General features: G+C 52.8%; 4 protein-coding genes across 4 annotated transcripts; 1 reads left to right on the forward strand and 3 right to left on the reverse strand.

The window, feature by feature from the left end:
* Positions 1 to 1,732: 1,732 nt before the first annotated feature.
* CTHT_0067580 (uncharacterized protein) lies at positions 1,733 to 3,304 on the reverse strand (the record flags this gene model as incomplete). The annotated part of the gene is made up of 1 exon (XM_006696987.1): positions 1,733 to 3,304. The coding sequence occupies one exon, from the start codon at positions 3,302 to 3,304 to the stop codon at positions 1,733 to 1,735; it is 1,572 nt and encodes a 523-aa protein (XP_006697050.1).
* Positions 3,305 to 6,470: 3,166 nt separating this feature from the next.
* Positions 6,471 to 8,345, reverse strand: CTHT_0067590 (NAD-dependent formate dehydrogenase-like protein; the record flags this gene model as incomplete). The annotated part of the gene is made up of 4 exons (XM_006696988.1): positions 6,471 to 7,377; positions 7,434 to 7,588; positions 8,061 to 8,108; positions 8,343 to 8,345. 4 exons carry the CDS (start codon positions 8,343 to 8,345, stop codon positions 6,471 to 6,473), a joined length of 1,113 nt encoding a protein of 370 aa, XP_006697051.1.
* A 1,811-nt stretch (positions 8,346 to 10,156) lies between these two features.
* Positions 10,157 to 13,394, reverse strand: CTHT_0067600 (mitochondrial leucyl-tRNA synthetase-like protein; the record flags this gene model as incomplete). The annotated part of the gene is made up of 3 exons (XM_006696989.1): positions 10,157 to 10,196; positions 10,516 to 12,812; positions 12,906 to 13,394. 3 exons carry the CDS (start codon positions 13,392 to 13,394, stop codon positions 10,157 to 10,159), a joined length of 2,826 nt encoding a protein of 941 aa, XP_006697052.1.
* Positions 13,395 to 14,199: 805 nt separating this feature from the next.
* On the forward strand, positions 14,200 to 16,199 carry CTHT_0067610 (putative amino acid transporter protein; the record flags this gene model as incomplete). The annotated part of the gene is made up of 2 exons (XM_006696990.1): positions 14,200 to 15,195; positions 15,315 to 16,199. The coding sequence occupies 2 exons, from the start codon at positions 14,200 to 14,202 to the stop codon at positions 16,197 to 16,199; spliced, it is 1,881 nt and encodes a 626-aa protein (XP_006697053.1).
* Between the last annotated feature and the right edge of the window lie 155 nt (positions 16,200 to 16,354).

Genomic DNA, 16,354 nt, shown 5'->3' on the forward strand with positions numbered 1-16,354 from the left:
CAAACCAATCAAGCTAAACATTTCTGTTGTACAAATTAAGATAGGTACAATGTGCTGAGGTTTATTATGTTAGCCTCTTGACGGGCTCTCGTGCGGTCCTTGGAAACCTTTCGGTGAGCATTTCTGCCAAGGAACTAATAACCATACTTCGGCATATCTTTCATTTATAGGACCAGACAGACTTTATTGCCCTTCATAATCTCAAATCATACTTTTGTTCGTAATTATCTAAAGATAGCTTATGAACACACTCTCCCAAAAGGCCAACTAGTCAGCCTCAATGGTAGCGCTGCGTCTACCCAATCAAGAGCACGATAGGAGATGTGAGTCAGCCTTTACTCATAGGGTGGGTAACATGACCTCCTGCTCACTATATGCTTATTGGTTGAAAGGTGAGTTACATGTTCAGCAATCACTTGAGATCACCGACTGCGCCTCTCAGAAGAACCTGTAAACAACAGCCCCCCAGGCATCCGGGGCCTAGAGCTTGGCCCAGACTCCCCCCAGCCTCGCCTAGGCCGCATAAGGTCCCTCCTCCAGATACGGCGTCATGGTAAAGGGCTAATAAACCACAATCCAGCCGCTGGGACGGCCCTTCGGCCAAACCTTTCCTCAGCCTGTTTGACAGGAGGTGCCTCGCTAGGTGGCTTGCGAGGCATCAGGACACGGTGACTTCCTCGAGTACCACGTCCGGTTCAACCACCCGCCGAGTGCGATTAAAACTTGCTCTTGCGGCGAGACGGTATCCAGGTGACCATAGGGCAAGTCACACTGCCTATGTAGCTGATTTTCTAGAAGAAACGGTTTGGGGGTCTGCTTGGCTGTGACTATCTGTTTCAATGAGAATGGTAGAACATGCCATCTTGGGATGGAGTGTTAAGCTGAGAAGTTCTACTTTCTTTGAGCTTTTTTCTGGTAAACAGGCTCAAACAATTAGTAGCTCTTCATATCCTCCTTGATAATGCTCATCAACCTCGTCGCACAGTCCCACGGCCATCGCCTGCCCCACAAGCACGACGGTATTTGGAACGGAGGTTGAGTCCTGGAGACGAAAGGTTAGCAACTTATTGCAATGTTCAACCTCCCAAATGACATCACCCGGTTGGATGGCAGGGTCTCCAGACCCGATATAGCCTTCCTCTGTCCTAAAAAATCGAAAGATTCACAGGGGGAAAATGTCCATTGGAACTTTGGGGAACAACCGTTGCACTTCCGGGTCCTGAAAGATATCCGTGAGTTGGTTCCATCTCATTATCTGCGTCACATCAGCATCAGAGATGACGGCCCTCCGGTAAGCGTCTGGGAAATTGTTTCCTAAGCTTAATCCCAACGTTGATATAAGATCTCTCAAGCTCTCCATCCCATCAGGGGTCAGCTTGTCCAGATCTGCGAAGACTTCCCGTATCCCAGGAGCCACGCTCCAGGGGCAGAGCCTGCTGGTTTGCTTTCATGCAGCGGAACATAAGCCATTAGATGAAGGCTCCTGCTAGCTTGTGAGCTCCCTTTTCGGGCTTCTCAGCTAATAGTTTGTGGAACAGTCCCGGTAGCAACAGTCGGATAAGTACTTGAAGTGGTGGGATACTCGCAGGATGACCTTGCCCGGCTGCCCTCTCCCTGAGATAACGGAAACAGAAATGGAGCAGGGGATGGAATCCCCTTTGTCCTTCAAGGAAACCTTTCTCTGGCATGTTTATAACAGATCGAATTGTAGCTCGGCGGCGAGCGCGAACTCTCAGGGCGCCATTACGGCTGATACCGATCCGAAAAGAGCTGGTCTGCTGCTTGATGAATCATTGCGCGTATTCTTGGGCCCCTTCGGCTTGTCCCAGTCGGAGTCCCGCATTTCTATGCGGCTTTTAGAGTTGAACAGGTCTGGAACCCATGAAGGAAGCCCAAAGTCTGGGCCGCTCTTCTTCTTCGACCAGATCCAGGTCAATAGGTTCAAGTTTCCGCATTCGCGCATAGTACGAACGGCCCAGTCTATATATACGTCGCGGACGGAGCGCTGGTAGTCCGGCACAATCCCACAGTCAGGGGGCAGCAAGTTCAGCAGGCCATAGACAGCATCTAGTGGTTCCGTTGTATCATGTCCAAAGGCAGTATTGAGCACAAACATCAGAGAAGGCGTCTGCTCCCCGCGCTGTAGTTTGTGGAGCACCCACCACTGGTACACCTCAAAGCTGATTGTGTCCTTCAGCTTCCACATGATGAGGACATCTCTTTTCTCCTCATCCTCCTGGTTACCTTCATTCGCAACGGTTGTGATTGAACTGGTTAACAACCTCCAAAAATTTGTTAGGCATATTATCATCACCCTCATGTCAGATATCGATGCCATGTGAGGGCCTGGCCCAGTCATGAAGATGTGGGACTCGGGATTTGCAAGGACCATCTCCTGCACAATCCATATCCGGCGCCAGTACTTGGTATGGAAGACACGCAAGAGGCTTATTAGTGTTTGTTCATTATGCCAGATGTCCCGAGTCGACCGCATGAACTGGATCACTTGCTCATCTAGGCCTGGGACAGCCTCAGGTTTGGCATCTCTCTCTGCCATTGGCGGGCTTGTATCCTCCTCTCTCCTACTTCTCTTCCGATATTTTTTCTTCTGCTCAATCTCTTCAACATATCCCCTCCAGCGCCTAGCCAGCTCGCTTATAGTCCGCAGCCCGCGGGTTAATTTCCGATGTTCGCCAAGCCAGGATATAACAGCTGCCGCGCCACGATAAATGTCCCCCATCAGCATCACCTGGCTGTTTCGCTCGAGGATGTCCGATTGATTGATACAGAGGGCGTCGACCCAGAGCGGTAATCTCACTACCCCCTTTTCCTCGCTCCCTTCTTGGGCAAGGCGCCGAAGCAAAGATCGGAGGTGATGGCCACACGGATTGTCACAGCTGCCAGTTTGGATGTGGCGCTGCATGTTTCGGAAGAAATCGTACAGATTGGGCCGCACCTCGACGTGTTGGCCGTTGAGGAGAATGTATGGCTTTCTGGAACTGCGCGGTTGATAGTTGGCGAAGGGGTCAACCCATGTGTAGGAGAGCGCCATGTACGCTGGGTTGTCGAGAAGAGAGACGGTTTCGAGCGTAGTGTGAATGGGAATGTCATCGCCAGAGTCGTCCTCATTAGAGAAGGTATTGTTGGAAGTTTCAACACTGCAACAACTCTTTGGGGCAGATGTTTGTTCTTTGATTGGCACAATGAGCCACAGAAGGCGAATCTCTTTGCACGCGGGAGTCAGCGGTGCATAGCTGCTAGAAAAGTTGGGGACCTGATTGCTGCTGGTAGGCGAAGTCTTCATGATTAATGCGCATTGATCAGAAGTCTCCTGGCGAAATCCCGATTCGCTGACAATGGCTTCAGGCAGATACTGTGGAATAGGTGCTATTCATGCAAAGCAGCTTGCACGGTCGCTAGTTTCTTAAGGCACTCCGATGTTTCTTTGGCAGCATGGTGAGTAGATTGGGGCCTTGCTGCCCAACCGTTGTAGCCCGACGCTGTTGGACCAATTGACGCTTCTCCGACGAAAGACAGACAGCTGAGCAGCTTTGTGTGACCGCCTCCTCGAGCGGCCCCTTGTCTCAACAAAGAACAGGAGAAGGGACTTTTTTTTTTTTGAAAATTTCGACAGCTCAGAGATTGTTGCATTGCCATAAGCCTACGTCGATGACTTTAACCTTTTCAACAGAATCTGATGCCGCGACTGATTGACCAACACTGAAATCCGTAAGAGTAAACCAGTGATCTTGGATCAAGAGCAAACTGCTTGCATCGGCCATAATGGAAACAATAAGGTCTAACAGTTCCCAAGTTATTGGGGAACTTTATAGACCTCTAGACCCATCACGCCATGAGATTCATATCTCCTGGCTACTTCTCCCAGTAGACGAACCACCTCTCCCGAAGCCCGGCATTATCAATCCTCACAAGTCCTGCCGAGACAGTTCTGATAATAACGACAAAATTTGACGCCGAGATAACCCCAAATTCTTCAACCAGTTTTGCAGAGGAGAGCATCAGTATCCGCACCATCCTCACCACCGCTTCACTGCTCAATAATCCCGCCTATACTGCAATTTCTTACAGCCGGAGTAATCCCCTGTACAAGCTCAGATACCTATTCCGAGAGGACCATTGCAGCATTTTGGTCAATTGCAGGCGGGGGTGGAGGTAACAGCCGAAGCTGTATCATTTCTTAGGGTCCATTATGTTAAGACCACTACAAGTACTCCTAGTCTCTACCCCTCGTTGATCTCCCCAACTCTGGTTCTAGCACACTCCGATAGCCAGGATGGCATGACAATGGGAATACCGTTGTGGGTTGACGCCTTGTGTATCAACCAGAAAGACCATCTCGAGCGTAACAACCAAGTGTTGCTCATGGGGGAGATTTATCGCCGCGCGGCGAGCGTGATCTCTTGGCTGCGAGCAGCTCAATGTCTGATTGACGGAATACGGGTGGTGAAAAATATCACAGAATCCTGGCAATCGAGTTTGAAGAAGGCCCCTGAGGAATCAGAATCATGGAGAAAGAGGGTGAAGGCAAAAACGCCACGGACAGCCAGCTGGCCTAGTTCTCTCAGCTGGATGAGGATCGTATGTGGAATGACTCTGGTGTGGTCGATGTAATCGTCAGAGCTTTCCGCGCAAACTACTGGAGGAGACTCTGGGCCATGCAAGAACGCCTGTTAGCCAATCCAGATTTGCACCTATGCATGGCCGGATGAGCAATGATACCGCAAAAGACCTCAACACATTTGCTGAGTGCATCTGTCTGACAAGACTTGCGGTTGAACAAAGGGAGCTCCCGTGCCAACGCCTGAGCGATATCTTTGAAGAAGATTCTTGGGCAAGAGAGCAAGTCCTTATGAGCGATTTCATTGCAGAAAAAGCATTAAGAAATATACAACGAGGCGGAGCAACTCCAAACCTGTTGTTTGCATTGTGGATTGCTCTTTATTGCTGCATATCGGAGCCGCGAGATGCTGCATATGCGCTACCTAACCTACTCCCCTCTGGACATGACACTGTGCCCAACTACCAGCTCCCTACTCGCGATGTTTACATGGACTATGCAGTCAAGGCAATATACAAGAAGCTCGCAACTTTGACCTGTTGGCTCTTGCTCAGGATATCTACGCCAGCCGTTATCGATCTCATGCGTTTATGTTGCCTTCTTTGGTGCTTAATCTCCTCTCGATGGAAGAGCCTCGACACTTGGACTGGAAAAAAGTAGAGGGCAGTAAACAGTGTGACACCAATCCTCCCAATTCTGAGCAGCAGTTATTTTCTGTTGGTCATGCTCCTGACGGGGCGCTAAAAGTTTACTCGCGTCGTCGAGCGACTATTGAATTCAAAATTAAGCATGCCGCCACAGTCTCTGACCGGTCTGGTTTTTATCAACGTCTGCCAAAGACATCTACGAAGAGCACGACAGCATAAACAGAGCTATTTCGTGAACATCACACCGTTAGAAACCCAGATACGATTTTTACTACCCAAGTTATTCGATGAACTAGCCGCAAAGGAGTATGAGGCAGGCGTATACGCACTAGCGGATGGATTTACAAAGTTGTTAATTGGTACTCTGGCCAACTTGAAACCTACTTATACGCCAGTTAACTCAGGAGCAATTGGAGGAAAAGGCATGAATGTACCGGGCAAAGAATAAAATTATCAGCTGAGCCTTACGTCAAGGAAATGTCCGAAGTGGCCAGGTTTATATACACGTAAGAGAGCCGAGAACCAGGGAGCTTTGCCAGGGGACTAGTAAGGGAGCCACGCGCAAGTGCATGTGTATGGAACTACTGCGACGCCAGCGCACAAATTGGGGAGTTGGCCTCTAATGAGTGAGATACGTCTGGTGTCACAGTCGATGGAAATGTGGGATGACGACTTTAGCTTTTCCGTGGAAAGTCAGAAGCATGTATCATTTGAGCATCAAGGATCAGGCAGATTGCGCTTGTCATAATTGTTTATGGACTCACACTACCTACACTACCTACTCTCATTTCATCAAGGATAATAAATGTTAGTGTAGATTGTGCATCTTCTTAGGCTGTTATATCATGTCGTTGATTTTTTTTTTTTTGATGCATTCAGGGGTCCCTTATTGTTTTCTTGTCTTCTACTCAAAACAGTTGTTGCCACGGTAACCAGCTGGGGTTTTTTGTTCTTGAAGTCTTTGGACGACAACTGGAAAGCCTGCTCCACTCACTCTAACGGAGATGATGTTCTTCCACTCCGTGTAAGCTTTTATCGTAAAATACGCTCAGGGCAATTTTTGTTTGGCTTTATGAACTACAGTCAGAGGAGAGAGGGGAATATCGTCAGGTTTGCCCAAGTCCGACTTCTCAAGCTCAAAGTGATACCTAAAACAAATCAATTCCCATGCCCAACCGAACCTTTAACGCTCAAAATAATGTATACACACAATCATCAAACCAACTCTCCTACCCAAGAATTATTTACTGCCCCGGAATCTTAACATCCTCCCTCTGCCCATACGCCCTAGTAGCATACTTCCCCTGGTGCACAATCAGATCCTCCGGGCGATAATCGAACCGCCCGCTCAGATAGCTATCCAAAATCCTCTTCACGCCCTCGGCATACCTCTTCTGCGCATCCAAACTGGTGCCCGACATGTGCGGTACCATAGCATTGCCGCCACCGAAGGGGTTCTTCGCCGTGCGCAGCACATGGTCTGCGGGCGCGGGCTGCGGGAACCAGACATCACCGCCATACCCACGGAGATGACCAGTCCGCAGCGCCTCGGCGACATCCTCCTTTACAACAATCGCGCCGCGCGCTGTGTTGACGAGCCAGCTGCCGCGCTTCATCTTGGAGATGAGGTCCTTATTGAATAGACCCCGCGTGCTTTCATGCAGAGGGCAGTTGATGGTAACAACATCGCACTGCGCGAGCATCTCCTCCAGGTTCTCGACGCGGCGGCAGCCAATTTCTTTCTCCTTCTCTGGAGACAGAGGCTGGTAGTCGTAGTAGAGCAGCTCCTTGCAGTCGAAGCCCTTCAAGCGGCGCAGCACGCGCTCACCGATGCGGCCCACGCCAACGGTGCCGACGACTTTGCCTTCGAGATCGTACTCGTCCTTGGCAACTTCCGCAACGTCCCAGCGGCCGGCTTCGATCTGCTCGTGGGCGGGCACGAAGTTGCGAACCAGGACCAGGATGGTCATGACGACGTGCTCGGCGACGGAGACGACGTTTGAGCCGGTGACTTCGGCGACGGTAATACCGCCGTTAGTCTTGTTTGCGGCGTCGAGGTCGACGTGGTCCGAGCCGATGCCGGCTGTGACGGCTAGTTTGAGCTTCTTCGCGCGGGCAAGACGCTCGGCGGTCAGGTAACCGGGGTGGAAGCTGGGAGCTGTCAGTAGAGTGCGGTTTCTGGTGTTGTAGAAGCTGAGGACGCTTACGGAGTCGTGATGATAATCTCGGCATCCTCCAGCTCGCGGTCAAAGGTCGAGCCCTCGCGGTCCTTGTCGGAGGTGGTCACCAGGGTGTGGCCCTGGTCCTCGAGCCACTTGCGCAGACCGAGCTCGTTCTCGGTAGTACCGAGAAGGCCGGGGACCTGGTGATGTCAGCTTCCATCCAATTTTTTTTTTCCCCTTTTTGTCTCTCTCTTCAGCTCCTCCTGTCTGTATCTCCAAACTCCCAAGCACCCGTTGCCGCGCCATTACTCCTCGAGCCCAAACCACATACTCGGCCGGCTCCGACCCCATCCCGTATCAAGGGCATCCCCCGCCACGGGAACAGTGGAGCTGAGCTTCTTCGGCCCCACTTCGCCGAAAGAAGCCGAGAAAGTAAAGGGATCGGGGAAATGCCGCGCCGAGCCGTTGCTGGGAGCTGCAAGGACGATGCAAGTGTGATGCAAATGATCCCCACATCCACACATAGGACCCCGCATCACTGCATCACTGGCACGCTGGTATGCAGGGTCCTTCTCAAAGGTGTTCGGCAGAGTGATGAGGGTGTTTGAAGCCCAGAGACTTAGACGGAGAGAGGGTAAAGATTAGAAGAAAAGGGGAAGGGGAAGAGTTTACCTGCTTAGCATGCTCACCACCGTCGTACAAAACAGCCAGAACCTTGACCTTTTCACGGGGGAATGTGGTTAGCTTGCGGTAAGGGGCCCGAGTGTGATTGACAAGTTGAGGCGCTGTGATGGCCACGGGACGACATCCTGGACTTCTATGAACGGCTGTGTGGAGAGAAGAAGCTCTCCAGGGCCATGGGGTAAAGGCCTTTGAGGTAGAGCTATTTCTCAAGAGAGAAGAAGACAACAAAGGTGGACGCGATGAGGATAACAATGGGGAGGTGATGCGAACCATTTTGGCTTAAGTGTTGTGTGTAAGAGCTAAGAGTTGAGGTTGCTGGTGAGGTCTTAAGAGACGGAGGACAGAACTTCTCCACTTATAACCGATGGCAGGCGCGGGAGGGTCGAACCGTTCGTCAGGTAGTACAAAGACGGGATGAGGATGTAGAGGCTGAGATGTGATGAACCACCAACAGAAGCATCACCACAACAGCGGGGATCGATGGGCTCTTTATACTCCTCTTCTCAACCCCAATCCACATCTCTTCTAATTCCTGTCCCCTTGTCAGTATCTCATACGGCGGATACCATCCCCGAGAATCTCCTCTCGACATCAATTGACAGGGGCAGGCGTTCGGAGAGTGAGACAAACGCCGTCGGGTCGGGTTTTTGAACGGCTCCATTATCAGCGTGCCGGTGAGATGTTGGATGCCGAGCGGCAACCCCCGGGAGCGGCCACGCATCCGCTTCCAATTGCAGATCCCATTGGCGCCCGCCGTGGGGTTCGAGTGCGTGTACCACACCAATTGAGATCGTGGGTGTAGTGAGGGGATGGGTTTGGTGAGATGAAGGTCGTTGGAAGCCGGCCGGGGGGGGGGTTGAAGGGAAGACTGAATGCAATTGAGTTTGTGTAAGTGGTTTAGCCGGAGACATTACATTCTTTCTTGCGTTGCAGATGTCGTTCGCAAAGGAGCATCTCGGCGATTTAGTTGCATCACCTCCTCCCCGCTCGTTCATCCCATACCCATTGCCTGTAATGGTATCACTTGTCCCGTAGCTGTCGAGGTCCTTATCCTTACCAACCATTCCTCCATCCGCTGCACGCAGATCCTTCATCCCAGCTAGCCCCTCCCCTCTTCCGGCCTCAGCAAGGGACGACAGGCGTTCGAGAGTTTTCCGTGAGCCATAAATTTCCCATGAAGCAAGGTTTGAAGGGCGGATGAGCTGTTCCTGGCACCACAAGACGCAAGGCGGAGGACGCGGATATCTCGGTGTTGACTCGGCATCATCCCCAGCAACCTTGATGGCCCCTCACTAACCCATTCCACTCCGCAAACGAAGGAGACAAAGTGGGGTAGAAACGCAGGGGCCACATCAAGTTGTGAACACGACAGCAGATGAGGGAGGAGAGAACTTGTGTGTTCCACAGGGTTTGTGAGGTTACATGGTCAGCTGAAGGCTTGGACAAGTGGTTTTGACAACGAGATGGACTTCAAAGTGGCTGCAAGCTTGTTCATGGGCTGTCCAAATTGCCATCTTTCGACGCCGGAGAAGGCAAAGTTTTCGCAAAAGTTGCTTATTCGCGTACTAGATGTGCCGAGACAAATGGCTCTATCAGCAGCGGCTGAGATATAGCCGAGTAATAGATTTGGCAAAGCAGAATTACGCCCGGTTGCACATGATCGCCTATAAACAGATCAAATACGTACTCGATTGCAATAGGTAAGAGCCCACAAGATGTCAAATTAACCTTTGTATCTCGAGTATCAGAGACGAGGAGGTTGTTATCGCAACCAGTTTGCTCACGGGGGTTTCTCGTCGAGGAGTCTTCATATCTCAGGTTTCTCAGCGCCAGTTTATCAAAGAGATGATAGTAGATAAACTTTTTCCAGATTGATGACAAAGGAAAAAAAAGAAAAGAAAGGAAAAGAAAAGAAATAAAAAAGAGAGAGCCTCAGCTTCTCCAATGACAAACTTGTCAAAGACGCCTGCTTCAAAAGTGCTCCCTCAAATGAAGTAAGCATTCAAAAGTGGAATGGCAAAAGATGGACGAGTTCCAAAAGTTATATAGAGAGAAGCAATAAGTTTATTATTACTCACAAAGGCTTAAAAGGAATCTGATGCGGTTTCGGTAAGCCGTGTAAGACTTAAGTGCTGTCATAGCAGCCAGCTGCTCAGACATCTTTTCCGACTGTCCCAGTGCCCCTGATGCTGTTTTAAGGGACTGGTTTCAACCTCTCTTACCTTGGTATGCGTACATTCAAAACAGAGTGGTCTATACACGTCCAACCATCTACCCAACCAATGTAATATACACACAAAACATCTAACCCCACATGCATCTACTGCTAATAATACACCCGCCCCCTAAATCATCTCTACACCACAAAATTAACCACTCTCCCCCCTTCACAACAACAACCTTCTTAGCTTTCTCTCCGCCCTTACCCAGCCATTCCTCTAACCTCTGCCTATGTTCATCTTGCTTCATAATCTCCCCCACAACAAACTCCCTGAGCTTATCCCCCTCCAACCCCTCCGGCGCAATTCCAATCTCACACACGGCCCTCACCTTCCCATTCACCTGCACCGCGCACTTCATTTTCCTCTCTCTCAGCACCGCTTCACTGCCGTCCCGTTCGGGCCATCTTGCCCCCTCCTCGGACGCGAACAGACCGCTAGAGGTGGGTTCCAGGACAGACCAGCATTCTTCTGCTACCGCGGGGGTAACAGGGGCCATGAGCCGGATCAGGATGGATACCGCCTCACGAGCGATTTGGGGTGTTGCGCAAGACAATGTGTCAGAGAGCGTGTTGGTCAGTTGCATTAGGTCGGAGATGACGGTGTTGAGGGGGTAGACTTTCTCGTAGGATTGGGAGACGGAAGCGATTGTGGTTTGTGTGGTGCGCCAGAGGGCGGAGTTGGCGTCGTATTGTTTTAATTCCGCCTCACCGAGCGAGCTGAGGCGCGGGGCAAGGGATTCGAAGTAAGCCTTCGGGGTAGGGAAGTCGTAGTCGGGCGAGGGGGCCGTAGAGGTAACCTTCTCGACCAGATCGTGAACCCGACTGAGCCAGCGCGTCACGCCCACGATCTTGTCCCCATCCCAGTCGAGAACATCCCCGACGGGGGCTTGGAAGAGCATATGTGCGCGGGTAGCGTCCGCGCCGTGAGTGGCGATGACGGCAGTTGGGTCGACACCGTTGTGTTTGCTCTTGGACATCTTTTCGTAGGTAACATTAGGCTTTGTGCCCGTGGCCTTAATTCTTGGATTAGCCGGGTCCGACAGATCCAGCTCATCCGGCTTGAGAAACCTCCCCGTCGCGGGGTCGGTAAACGTCCTGCCGTGGACCATGCCCTGGGTGATAAGGCGTTTGAAAGGCTCGTGGCGTTCCGAGGCAGAGGAGGTTGGGAACAGCGGGGAGGTCATCAGAAACTTGTAGATGAACCGGGCATAGAGTAAGTGCAAGATTGCGTGCTCAATCCCGCCGATGTAGATATCCACGGGGAGCATGTCGCGCGCCTTTTGGGGGTCGAAGGGGCCAGCCTCGTTGTGTGGGTCGATGAAGCGCATGTAATACCAGCTGGAGTCGACGAACGTGTCCATCGTGTCGGTGTCACGCTTCGCTGGGCCGTGACATTTGGGGCACTCGGTATTCACCCACTCGTCGAGCGTTTCGAGAGGGTTGCCCGTCTTCTTCCCCGCCCAGTGGGCATCCACCTCCGGCAGCAACACGGGCAGCTGCTCATCCGGCACAGGAACCTCCCCGCAGGACGCACAATGCACAATGGGTATCGGCGTCCCCCAGTACCGCTGCCGACTGATCAACCAGTCCCTCAACCGCCATTTCTCCACGGGCTTGGCCAACCCGGCCTCAGCGAGCATCTTCACCAACATCTCGCCCGCCTCTTGCGACGGTTTGCCTTTGTACGGCCCGCTGTGCGCAGTCATGATGCCGTGGTCGAGGAACGGCTCGTTGGGGATCACTGTTGTCGACTCGTCCTCGTTCGAGGCAAGGACATACCGCACTGGTTCATCGCCGCGATGCGTGCGCCAGAAGGCATGGTCGCGCGCGTCGTGGGCCGGTACGCCCATGACGGCGCCTTCGCCGTAGTCGCCGATCACGTAGGGCGCCACATAGATGGGGAGGGATTGTTTGGTCGCGTCCGGGGTATCGGGGTGGTAGGCTAACGGGTTGATTGCCCTGATATGCGGCAGCATGTAGCCGACCTTCGAGTCTGGAGGCAAACCGGGCAGGGTGTCGAGGAAAGCCTGCAGTTCCGGGTCCGTTTCGGCAAGTTTGGTCACGATGGGATGGGTAGCTGCCAACGCGAGGTACTGCACTCCGAACAGAGTATCAGGCCGGGAGGTGTAGACCTCAATCGCGGCATGGACGTCTTGGTCGTAAGCAAGGATGGGGAACTTGATAGTCGCGCCCTTTGACTTCCCCAGCCAGTTACGCTGCATGGCGAGGACGCGCTCGGGCCAAGCCTCGTCTTTGGCGAGAAGCTCGAGGTCGTCGAGCAGGGCCTCGCGGAAGGCAGAGATGCGCAGAAACCACTGGTTGAGCTTGCGCTTCTCGACCTTGGCGCCAGACCGCCACGAGCAGCCGTTTGCGTCGACCTGCTCGTTGGCGAGGACGGTCTTATCGACAGGATCGTAGTTGACCTCGGCTTCGGTGCGGTAGGCGAGGCCGTGCTGGTGCAGCAGGAGGAAGATTTTCTGGGTGTGCTTGTAGAAGGAGGGGTCGCAGGTTGCAATCTCCTGTGGGAAAGCAAGGGAGGGGGGGGGGGCAAAAAGTTAGCTTTTCTATACACTTATTCAGGGGTTTGAAGTAACAAAGAGAATTGGACGTACACGTTCCCAGTCCCACGACCCATTCATCATCTGCAGCTGCTCCTTCATCCGCGCAATATTATCCTTAGTCCACGTCGCGGGATTAATACTCCGCTCAATGGCCGCATTCTCAGCTGGCAGACCAAAAGCGTCCCATCCCATGGGCAGCAACACGTTGTGTCCACGCAGGGCATTGTACCTCGCGATGGCATCGGCAATGGTATACACTCTCAAGTGGCCCAGGTGTAGGTATCCCGAAGGGTAAGGGAACATAGGCAGAATGTACTTGTCGACCTTGTCCTTAGTCTTATCCTTCTGTACCTGCTGCAGTTGGGCCCAACGCTTTCTCCATTTCAGGTCGAGTGCCGGAAGGTCGAGTTTGGCGGCAGCACGGCTGGTGATGGTAAAGGGACGAGCCCATGGGCGGAGGGGTATGAGCCCTGAGTACAGGGACCGCGAGAGCGGCCGGGCCAGGCGGCCAATTGACTTTGCCTGTGTGAGCAGCAGCATCTTACATGGCAATCTCGCCGTGTAAGATGGGCTGGAAATGTGTGAGTGAGAGGGCTCGAATGAGATCTCAGGGTTGTCTCGTGAGCAGCGAGCCAGGGTTGTGGGTGAGAGCTGATTATGAGATCGACGGGTGGGGCAGATCTGGCTTGGCACAGTTAGCGTGACGGTGGGGCTGGGTACTCAGGAAGGGATAAACCCATCTAAATGCCATAGTCGTATTGTTAATTTTTTTTTTCTCTAAAACGCGGCAGATTGAAAAATTTCACCAAATTTGAAGTGAGTTTTCTGTGAAAATTTTGGGATTATTGTTGAGATATTCTCCTTGGCGCTGTCGTCTCTCCTTGACTTGGGGCCCAGTGTAACACAGTACACGGTACATGGGACAAGACCCACCTGTCTTGGCTTCCGTATGCCGCTTGTCAGGCAAGCGGCTAGCGAAGGTTAACTTCCCCTTTCTCTTGACAGGGACATGCTTCTCCTTTCCTTGACCTCAGTGCTTGCTTCTCCTCTATGCCGACCGACTTTCCAGTACAATACTCTAATCTGCGAACAAGATAATTGTCCTACATTTCCAGAATTTTTCAGAAAGACTCCTCTACCGAACCCCGACTTGATTTTGATTCGCATCCCCTCGTCCTCCTCACCGCCAACGACCATCGACACCGAGCTCGACGATCGACACCCCCTTACACCTTCGGACTCTTAAATCCCTCCTAAGCTTATCTTCTTCCCTCCCGTCTGTCCGAAATGCTGTCGACCCCCTTCGCCCTGAGATAACCCTATCGATTGCCTTACGAGATCCAAAATGCCCCGCGACTCCCTCGAACTCGCCTCCCTCGCCTCTTCCAGCCCCCCGTCCTCCGGCGAAAGCCCTTCCAACCCTCCCTCCTCCCGACCCTCCCTCTCCTCCTCCCGCCGGGCCTCTCTCGAAGCAGATGACCCCCTCGACTCGGCTAACCCAGCCCGCGCCATCGCTGCCGCCCGCGCCCGCTCCTACTCCGTCGCGTCCACCTTTGACTTTGCGTCCAACCTCTTCCCTTTGAGCTCAACTGCCGGGGCAGGGTATGCACCACTGGGGGTACCAACGTCCGCGACGTTCGCTGGGACGGGCGGGTTGGGAGGGGCGTCGCTGGAGAAGCATAAGACGTTGACGTATCTGAATGGGTTGAGTCTAATTGTCGGGCTGATTATCGGGAGTGGGATATTCTCGAGTCCGAGCCAGGTGAACTCGAATGCGGGTTCGCCTGGGGCGGCGTTGATTGTGTGGGTTGTTGCTGGGGTGTTGGCGTGGACGGGAGCGGCGAGTTACGCGGAGCTTGGGGGTACGATACCACTTAACGGTGGCGCGCAAGTGTATCTGAGCAAAATATTTGGGGAGCTGGCAGGTTTTTTGTTTACGTGGGTGGCCGTGTTGGTGCTGAAGCCGGGCGGGGCTGCGATCGTCGCTATTATTATGGGTGAGTATCTGGTCAGGGCCGTGGTCGGCGCTGACGCGGCGAGTGTCAGTCCGTGGGTGAATAAAGGGGTTGCGATTGTGGGATTGGGGTTGGTTACGTTTCTGAATTGTGTGTCGACCAAGGTGGGCACCAGGATAAATGATATGTTGATGTTTATGAAGTTTGTGGCATTGATTGGAGTTACGGTTATTGGGATTGTTGTAGCCGTGACGGGATACTCCCACTCGGGGAAGGCGAACCACGATTGGAAGGACCATGCGTGGTTTGATGGCACAAAGCTGGATGCTTCGGCTTGGGCGGTGGCGCTCTACGCTGGGTTATGGGCGTATGACGGCTGGGATAATGTGAGTCCCCTTCCCCTTTTTTCTCCCTTTTCTCAACTTTACCCCCCCCCCTCCCCCAGCCCAAAAACAAAAAAAAAATAACCCCCGCAACCCAACTAAACTTTTTTTTTTTTTCACAGACCAACTACGTCGTAGGCGAATTCCGCCACCCCGGCCGAGACCTCCCCCGTGTCATCCACACCGCCATGCCACTCGTCATCGCCTGCTACATCCTCGCCAACGTGTCCTACTTCTTCGTGCTCCCCTTCGATACCATTAACTCATCCAACACGGTCGCCGTAAAATTCGGCTCGCAGGTCTTTGGAACCATTGGCGCCCTCATCTTCGCGCTAATCGTCTCAGCGTCCTGTTTCGGCGCGCTCAACTCCTCGACTTTTACCTCCTCGAGATTGGTGTACGTCGCCGGAAAGGAGGGGTACATCCCCTCCGTGTTTGGCAGACTCGGGTTGAGAGACGGGCAGGATCTGCATGCGTCTACCCCCCCGGGGCATGGCAGAAGTGGGATTTTGTCCCGCATCCGCGCAAAGCTGGTGAAATGGCTAGCCGACGACGAAGACACAGGCCTCTTCTTCACCCCGATCCCCGCACTAGCACTTAATTTCCTCCTTACCACAGGCTACATCCTCGTCGGCGAGTTTTCTACACTCCTCACCTTCTACGGCGTAGCAGGATACACCTTCTACTTCCTGACCGTTCTCGGCCTCATCGTCCTGCGCGTGCGTGAGCCACAGTTAGAGAGACCCTACAAAACGTGGATCACGACGCCAATCATCTTTTGCTGTGTGAGTCTGTTCTTGCTCAGCAGGGCGGTGTTTGCGCAGCCGTTGCAGACGCTGATTGTCGTGGCATTTGTTGTGGCGGGCGTGCCGGTCTATTTCATTAGGGTGAATGGGTTTATTAGTAGGCGGGGCGGGAGACGTAGGGGGAGACGGGTTGTGGATGAGGATGCCGAGAGTGAGAAGGAAGGGCGGGGGAGATGGTGGGCTTTTTGGAGGAGGTCATGAGCCTGTCTATCGTGTGCGATATCAAGATGGTTCCACAAAAACAAGTCGGGTTTTTGAGGGTTTGATGGGCTTGATGGGCTGTAAAGGGTTGGTTGGTTGGTTGGTTGGTTGGTAGGGTATATAATACGGGCCTAAATGCTAATAGAGAAGCCGAT

Source organism: Thermochaetoides thermophila, assembly GCF_000221225.1.
Source record: "Thermochaetoides thermophila DSM 1495 unplaced genomic scaffold scf7180000011822, whole genome shotgun sequence".
Lineage (NCBI taxonomy): Eukaryota > Fungi > Ascomycota > Sordariomycetes > Sordariales > Chaetomiaceae > Thermochaetoides > Thermochaetoides thermophila.